We start from the raw sequence: 9,484 nt of genomic DNA on the forward strand, positions 1-9,484 counted from the left end.
CAGCCCAATGTCTATTTGGCAACACTTTTTCCGCCATGCCTAAAGGTATTTAGATGGGAAAGCAAATCTTTTTAAAAGCCTATACATGTGAAAGCTTTGTTTAAACCTACTTCCTTTTTTCTATTATTGTATATCATTAACTAAATTGTTTCAACTGGAATGATATTGGAAATATGTGGATGCCTGCGCTTTTACGCGCGCTATCTTTACAGTCCTCGCCAACTTATGTTTTCTTTAAAACATTTAGGGAAGCCTGTTTGTGTCCCATACATTTACAATCTCAAAATGCATTATTAATATGAAAACATGGTAAACTTCTGTTAGCATTCGACACTTCACAGAAATAAAGCGCACAAAATGGAATGACAAGTCTAACATTATTCACAGGACTGCTTATCAGATGTCGTCAATTGTAGCCAACCTTGTTACTGATGTCTTTATGCACATCCATTAAAACATATAACACACTCTTTAAATTATTTAATTTCTCTCTCAGTTTGACTACTCTAAAATCAACTAACGCGTACATAAATTAAATGTAGGTTGTCGTGTAGCCTACAACTGTAATGCCTTGTATAAAATAATCAAAGGAAAAAACACTGCATTTTTATGCTCGACCAAAATGGTTCCAAACTTCATTTTTTACGCACCGTTCGGGCCATCTTCATCCTCTATCTTTTTCAGAAGTGAGCGTATCAGGAGGCTCTCGGCTCTCTGGAGGATGATGTCGTCGAGAGTCGGTCGGTCCCTCGTCTCCTCCTCGGCGGGGATGCCCTGTCCTCGGGACACCGGCAAGTTGCAGACCGTTAGAGACGCCAGAATGATCAGGCACGCGGACTTCATGGTCACTTGGCCGTTCCCTTCGACAAGTAGAAAAGAGAGATCAAGATCAGCTGAAAAGAACTAATTTACATCAGTTATAGGCTAGTAGGCTGCATGATGAGTAATTTATACAGGCATTACTATAGGCATTATATCTAAATGGTCTTGTATTCCGCACACTTGTGCGCATATCCGTAAAACCTATTTGACTAGATTTAGATGAACATTTTCTAATTAACACCAACCCAAAATGCAGAGACATGTGGTGTAATATAACAATTCGAAGCGAACCACACTTACCCTTTATGAGCCGACTGTAGATTCACCTGTGGCCGGGCTATTGTCACTCTTGGCACCGTCGGAAGTCTTGTATCGCTGCAGACCAACAAGAAAAGTTATGATCTGCCTCTGACAGTCGTTGGTGACTCGTTAAGGCCAGGTTTAGAGGTATGTGCCGATACTTCGCGTCTGACTTTTTATAGTCACCGGCTAGCCTCGTCACACCAACCACGACGTAGTAATTTCATAGGATTGCTCGTCTCCGTTGATGTCACACATTCGTGTGCAATTGGATGAAAGTAATTTAAACTCCAGAGGACGCTGTCCGATTCGTCTCCATGGACAGTAAGCGAATCGCTCGACCATGAGAGAGCTATGATGATGACTGCAAGAGAGGATTCATTCATAAATGTTGAAGACCTAATCGTGTGTGTAGGCTACGATTTTTTTATTTATTGTACATTTATTTTTCAATTGACAAAAAAAATGGATGTTTATTTAATTGTATTCAAGCAGGTGCCCGTCCAAAATGAGCCTGTCCTTTTTAGATAAATGTATAGCCTACTATGCCAATGATTTCTCTAGTTCATGGACCTCCATGCTTGCTTTTTTGTAAGCGATTATGTTCATCAGGACAACCAACATAGAGAGTAGTTCATCAGTAAAATAGGTAGATTTATTTCCATGACATGCATATAACCTCTCTCCTCTCTTCTCTTGCGGCTGCCTGTGACTTAATAGAGATAACGGCGCATGCAGGCAAATCATATAAAAATGTCTTCTAACCATATTGATAACATATTCAGAGCAAATTATGGAGCTTGTGTATCAGCTTCTCGCGCTCACAGCCAGCTGCCCGGTGTGGGTGCCAGCCAGGTGAGCGCACGCGGGACAGGCCATACGCGCGCATTGTTTAATGAACATTCCGTCAGGTCCCTGATGGAACAGAGAGCAAACAATATTCCCCTCATCTGCGATGCGGCTATATGCAAGGTTCATTATACGACGTCTGATCACTCTAGATTCTTGCCAAATTCCCATTCTGACAGTCTCAGTCAGCGGAGAGATGATGGCGTGAATTGACCGTGTAATGGAATGATTACCTACTTTAAATGTGCTGTCACGTCCAATACTTCAAATCGGTCAATGCCCAATAAAACCAACGGTTAAACACACTATGCTGAACGAGCGGTTCGCTCTGCTGCAGAGTGATAGGCTTCCTGTAGACCTAGAGAGGGCTGCGGAGTAATTAGATTACCTGAAGGCCCATGACTATTATATAAATGTCATACATCTCTCCACTGTATAATGAATGTCTAAATGAACTTGTCCTCAGTCTTCTGATGCCCCCATTCTCCTTAAGTGTATTGTAATGTTGATTTCTGATATTGAAGTATAGGCTATAAAATCCAAATGGGTGAGGAATAAAGTTGATGCTCAAAGGAAAGTTGGATTATTCAGAACGATCTGGGCTCAGATCAGATCAGAACTGGCTGGTCACTGCCGTGGTCGCTCAGTAATGAGCAAGGAACAAAGAAATGAATGGTATCTAATAGGTGGTGGTCAACAAGTTGGCCATAAAACATCTGGCACAATTTGGGTCTTGACCTGGCGCCAGGAAGTCTAGAACCCTTATCACGTTACTACGGCAACCAAGTCAGTTAAGATAACCAGGGTTAAAGAGATGCCGTAGGAAGAATTTCATCCTAACATGTTTTGTTCTAAAAATATCATAATATCCTATTATCTCGAAGCCACATGGCCAGCTCAGTGGTAGTCTTCCCTTGGTGTACTTTGTGTATCTTATGCCATACTGTGAAGAGTTTTCTTGTGTGTCGGTTATTCTTATTATAGATGACCATGTGTGTATTTATGTGTTGAGCAGACATTCAACATATCTTGTTGATATCAGCCATCATCAAGAAGGCACAACAGCGGCTCTACTTCCTGAGAGTCCTCAGGAAATACCACCTCAGACAGGAGCTGCTTGTGACCTTCTACCGCTGCACAGTGGAGAGCATCCTCACCTACTGCATTTGCGTGTGGTTCTCCAGCTGCACAGCCGCAGAGAGGAAAGCGCTACAGAGAGTCGTGAGATCGGCCCAGAAGATCATCGGCGCCCCCCTCCCCTCTCTGGAAGAGCTGTACAACACACGCTGCCTCTGGAAGGCCTCCAAGATCTCCAGGGACCCATCCCACCCTGGGAACGAACACTTTGTTCGGCTGCGCTCAGGCAGGCGGTTCAGGACCATGTTCGCACGGACAAACAGACTGAAGCTCAGCTTCTACCCTAGGGCCATTCAGGCCCTGAACACAGCAAAGACCTAGGTTCTAGGCCCTGGACAATCTAGACAATTTGATGGCAGCTACTAGATTGTAAACATAAGTGCAATATTGAAATACAACTGTGAACATTCTAAACCTGCTAACTGCGACACTTTAATGAATTTGCAACAAATATTATGTGCAATAATGACAACCCATGTGTACATAAGGTTAAGATATAGGAAAGGTTAGGATATTTATAGCATAGCATAGTGTACAGCACAGTGTTTTATTGTATAGTAGTATAGTATAGTAGATAGTGTGCATAGCCTTTATTTATGTCAACCAGCTCTTTTCTCTTTTTTATTTTACCCTTGGCTCTCTTGTTTTTAGTCTTTTTTCCAAGCACCAGGGGAGCCCCCCCCTCCTAAATGTCATTGTATGGTACCTGTACTGTATTAATTACAATAAAGACCATTCATTCATTCATTCATTCATATCACCCACGTGATCAACAGGAGGACAGCAATCCAATAGCCTGCCACCAGGTTGCTCTGTGACAAACCATGAAGCAATCACCAGTTAGCACACACACACACACACACACACACACACACACACACACACACACGCACGCACACACACACACACGCACACACACATACACACAAACACACACACACACACACACACACACACACACACACACACACACACACACAGCAGAGAAACATCTCGCTGACTTCTACAATAGTCCAACCTTTGTGGAACTACATAGGTATATATAACTACCCCTTGTTAAAGCACACACAGACATTCTGCTGAATAAGAGTCAAACCCTGCAGCGAAACAGGGATAGAACAATTCCCACTTAACCAAAAGGAACATTAGTAGATGCCCAGACTGCTGGTGAATAATGGCTACAGTACTTGGCTATAAAGGAATAGGGATAGCGACAGTAGCACAATTAACATCAGGGCATGTCTGACCTGCAAGTCTCAACTGCCTCCCAACGTTCTATGTGCTTTACAAATGGTAATTGCTGTGTGTAAAGAGACACACAGGGGGACCAATTAATTATGCATCCGGCACTCGTGAAAAATAAGTGTGTGTTTGTTAGTTTTTCAGGCTAACCTGCGCTAACCTATTAAGTCTGGGAACAGAGCATTGTGGATTCGTTGAATCTGCTCTTTATTGTGTGATGACTCTGCTCTGGTGGCTCTGTCCTAGTTCTGGTCCCCTATTCGGTGCTTCTCTATGCTAGGCTGTTATTAAGGCAAGGCGCTGCCTTTTCCCTCTCGTCACAAAGGCCCTTACAATCATAGACAATCATAACAATTAGAGAGCAGGTCCACTGTACGTGCTGATGACACCCTAAATACACCCTATCCAGGCGCACAGTAATGATGCTCCTCTTGCTCATCCTCCAGTTTATTTAGTACTCTCCCTGCCTTTGGTTCATTATACATTTTCTTTACGTATGAAAAGTCTTTCATCACAGACTTAATTAACCTGATCAACTCCCCGTATCCCCGTATCCAGGGTTTATTGCCCTCGAGTTAGGCTCGAGTTAGGCTCACAGACAATTATAACTGTACTGCCTACTTCAAGTGTGTGGCTATGTACATACTGTAACAGTCTGTGGCCCTATATACAGTATATCCCTGTGTGGTTATTTGTCGTCATTACTATGAGTATTTCCTCACACTGTGGTCGTTATAGGCCTACACATCATCAGGCTTTGGCAGCCTTGACACTCAGTGGTGGTCCATAGAAATCATGTCAAGATCACTACTGGGGCCCATGTGATCCTGGCAGAGGAAAGCTTCTGAGCGTAGCTCCGTCCTGAGGCATATTCAAGGAAAGAGACATTTCCCTCACTGACTCAGTGTTTAATGAGCCCCTCAGGTTGTATGCTACAGCCCCCAGACTCCTCAGAGCTCCCGTAATGGTGTCAGTGAAATATCACCTACAGAGGATAAGACACAAAAGAAACAGACCACCAGCCTCCCAAACCAGGTCCAAGGGCAACACAGCTTTACACAAAGTTCATGTTCTGAGTTTTCTCTCAATTCCCTCAAGTTCTGTGAGACTAAACCAGAGAAAAACAAACACATAAACAAAGAGACTAGAAGAGAGATAGCAAGTCTCCCCAAAGTTCACTGAGGCCTAGCTCAAGCTACAAGCAGCTAGATGAAACCCACCACTCACAGAGAGAGAGAACAATAGAGAGAAGCAGACATAGAGAGTAAAAACACACACATCAGCTGACAGCAGACTCTCTCTACTCAGTTGCTCAAGACTGGCCACTGAGAGGCAGACAGGATGAAAGCAGACAGCATCAAACACACAAACCATAAATAAATAAGCACAAACCGAACGGATGAGTGGGTGTGTGAATGGAGTGACACCCCCTCTCCCTCTGCACTGACACTGGCCTGACAGGGGTCATCGTGTCGGGGGTGTGAGTGAAGGGTACAGGCCTCGGTCACGGAGGTGACAGGGCGGGGGGTTGGTTGACGGTGCATTCTCTGGACACTGAGGTCAGAGTGAGTTAGGAAGACTCTTGTTATCTGTTTACAGGCTGTTGTGTTCTCTGTGCAGTCAGGTCTAAGAGCTCTGCTGCATGGCAGTCACTGCCTAATTGAAGGGAATGACCATTGACTGTTTAGAGGTGGTGAGTGAGGACGTTTGCCAGTTATAATCATTGTGTTGTTGTCCCCTCAGCCTTGCCAAAGGATGTGTTATCTAACAGTGGGTAGCTTATGAATGTGTTTTTTCTCTTAATGGTGGGATTGTGAAATACAGTGGGGGAAATAAGTATTGAACACATCAATATTTTGTCCAGTACATTTATTTCCAATGAGCCTATTCAAGTGAAATTTGCACCAGACTTTGGTATTAACTCAAACAATCCAGACTGAAAGATCTAAACATTAAAGTCCATATGTAAATAAAGTTAAGTGGAATAAAGTGGAATGAAACAGGAAAAAAATATTGACACTAAGAAAAAGCAGTACATCACAGCAAGAAAATGCAAGGAACCAGCTGAAAACCATAACTAATTAGGAGGCAACTCTACCTCCAATCTGTGCTAATTAATGTCAACTGGGTTAGAATATATTGATGGGCTATAAAAGCTTTTTTTTGTTACCAAGGTGCCACACAACAAACATCTAATGATGGGTAAAAACAAAGAGCTGTCTCAAGACCGTCGCAACCAGATTGTTGCAAAACATGAAAATGGAATTGGCTACAGACGTATAACTTCTGAATCTTCCAGTAAGCACCATTGGGGGCATTATCCATAAGTGGAAGCAACATCACTCCACCATCAACCAGCCACGCACAGGAGCTCCTCTCAAGGTTTCTGATCAGGGAGTCAGAAGGATACTTAGAAGAGTAGCCAAAGAGCCAAGGACCACTAGGATAGAGCTCCAGAAAGACTTGGAGGCAGAAGGTACAACTGTGACAGAAAGGACAGTAGGCAATGCACTCCACCGCCATGGCCTCTGTGCACGCTCAGCCCGCAAGACTCCACTACTGAAAAAAATACATGTTGAAGCTCGTTTAAGGTTTGCCAAACAACATTTGGACAAGCCAGTGAACTACTGGGAGCATGTACAAGTACATGTAACTTTTTGGCTGTCACACAACACACCATGTTTGGAGGAGAAATGGCACTGCACATCACCTGAATAACACTATATCAACAGTGAAGTTTGGAGGTGGAAGTATCATGGTGTGGGGCTGTTTCTCCTCTTGTGGTATTGGCAGACTTCATATCATTGAAGGAACAATATCATTGAAGGAACTAATTTCAGTTAGTGTGTTCAATACTTTTTCCTGTTTCATTCCACTTTATTACACATACCTTTATTTACATATGGACTTTAATGTTTAGATTTTCTGCCTGGATTGTTTGAGTTAATACCAACGTTTGGTGCAAATTTAATTTGAATGGGCTCATTGGAAATACATTTACTGGACAAAATGTTGATGTGTTCAATACTTATTTCCCCCACTGTAGATGTATCTAAAGCACTATTATCCATTCATTATGTTGGTTTATTAACTCATTTGGTGCCAAGGGTGAATAAAGTTGCCCAAATTGCCAACATTCTAGAGTGCAGAGGGTGCCTTTATTCACCAAAAATGCATCAATGATGATACTTAATTTTGTAGCCAATCAGTATTGTTGCTAGGTAAATACCACATGAAACACTGCACTCTAGGCAACAACATCATCCCTAATAAAAAAATATAACCTCCCAGTGTGCACTTGGACATTAGCTGTTGTATTTCTGCATGCACGCACGATTTGAGAAATGTACACATCTTTGTGTGAGGAGAATCCTGTTGTCGAAGTAAGTCTAGTCTAGTCTAGTAGTAAGTAGCAGAACCTAAAACCATTGAGCTACTGTAACACACTGCACGTCTAATCTGGGATTGTTTGAATCCTGGCCTTGGTTTAAGGCTGGGCTCTGTGAAGACTTCATAGGGGTGGGCCTGTCTGTCAAATGCGGGTGCTGGTGCCTCTCTCCTACAGGGCATCAGGCTCTGCTGGGTGCCAGGAGTGAGGGATGGGGAGTGGCGGGTGGGGGACAGAAGAAATTTACGTCATATAGGACATGCTCTTAGGCAGGATGCATGGAGGTAAATGTCAGGGATACAGTTGGTCCCCAGTGTCCCCAACCCCCCCCCCCCCCCCCCCCCCCCCCCCCCCCCCCCCGGAGCATGTGGGGTCTCATTGATCCACATGAGCAGATAGGAACACACAAGTGTGGCACACACACACTCACACACACACACACACCTTAAGTAAAACACACATACATACACGTACATACACACACTCAGTAAGGTGCTCTGGCAAAAGCAGAGGAATAGTTGGACACAGGTGAATGAATACACATGGGTATGCATGCGATGATAAATGTGATTAAAGAAAGCTACAGATTGTAATGTTTCTCCCAATGAGCGGGCCAGCGAGTTGCATGGTAGCTTGCCGCCACTGGTGTGGGAATGTGAATGTGTGTGAATGGGTGAAAGAGAGGCCATTGTAAAGCGCTTTGGAATATGACGCTATATACGTACAGTCCAATTACCATTCACTTCTCACCTTGTGTGCCCACACAATGTCAAACGTTTATCCCTGGGTCTTCGCTGTGAGGCCAAAGTACGTCAGTGCGCTTTGGGGGCCATTCTGAAAATTGTTAGTCTCTCTCCTTCCGGACGATGTATTTCTCTCCATCTTCCATCACACCCAAGGGTGCACTGGAATCCCCACGCAAAAGGAGATAAAGAGCGAGTGGAAAAAAAACAAGGTTTGCATTATTTATTTTCAAATTTCATTTCTGTCTTTAGCTATGTGGCCCGACTCTGTGAGAATCCCATTATCTCTCAATAACCAGAGAGCCGCCAGTGTGTTTCTCTAGACGGAGGCTGTGATTAGTGCACCGCTACCACATGCTATGGCTCACTCATCATCTCTCTCTCTCTCTGTCTCTTCTCTCCATCTCCTCTGCGTCTCTCCACTCCAGGTAATCTCCCAGATCACATGTAATGGAGGGAGATTGAGCTGATCTTTCACTCTCAACGCCTGAGTCAAATGCAGATGTAAAATTCAAATGTGAGATTTTTTTTTTACAGCTTAATGCACTTGGAGAAAAAAGTCCAGACGTTTTATATTGTTTTCATACTGAGGGCAGAATGTCTAATATGTGATGTACCTGGTGACAGGGTTCAGCTTTCTGAGATTATAGGAAAGAACGAGTGTTGATTGAATAGAAAGTAAGGCTGGGGGTAATGCGCAACGCCATCACAACCAGCTGGAGGAGGACGCACAGCCAGTTATGGAAGCTCAGCTTCGTGGTTTCACCCTAATGGTTAAGGTTAGGATTCAGGGATGGTGAGCTGATCTGTGTAGATCTGTACCTGTGGCCAACTCTAGTCAGAGTGGCCTCCGTCTTCCAGAGGACAGCCAGTCAGTCATATCCATGACTCTATCTATCCTATCACTATCCTGACTCAACCTTGCAACCCTGTGCCCTCCTGGTTGACCTCTCTGGACAAAGAGGTCCATTAGAGCCTTTAGAGCGTCATGGCTAACCCCAGG

The 9,484-nt window shown here is 43.8% G+C and overlaps 1 protein-coding gene across 1 annotated transcript in view; it reads right to left on the reverse strand.

The window, feature by feature from the left end:
* The window catches only part of trh (thyrotropin-releasing hormone), a gene marked incomplete at both ends in the record, with an annotated part of 1,475 nt that extends 632 nt beyond the window's left edge, over window positions 1-843 (reverse strand). The window contains one exon of the mRNA XM_080533805.1: window positions 651-843. Within this exon, the coding sequence (XP_080389931.1) occupies window positions 651-843 (193 nt within the window). The remainder of the gene's footprint in view (window positions 1-650) is intronic.
* Window positions 844-9,484: the final 8,641 nt, after the last annotated feature.

Source organism: Nansenia antarctica (genome assembly GCF_963989245.1).
Source record: "Nansenia antarctica genome assembly, chromosome: 6".
In the NCBI taxonomy this organism is placed as follows: Eukaryota; Metazoa; Chordata; class Actinopteri; order Argentiniformes; family Microstomatidae; genus Nansenia; species Nansenia antarctica.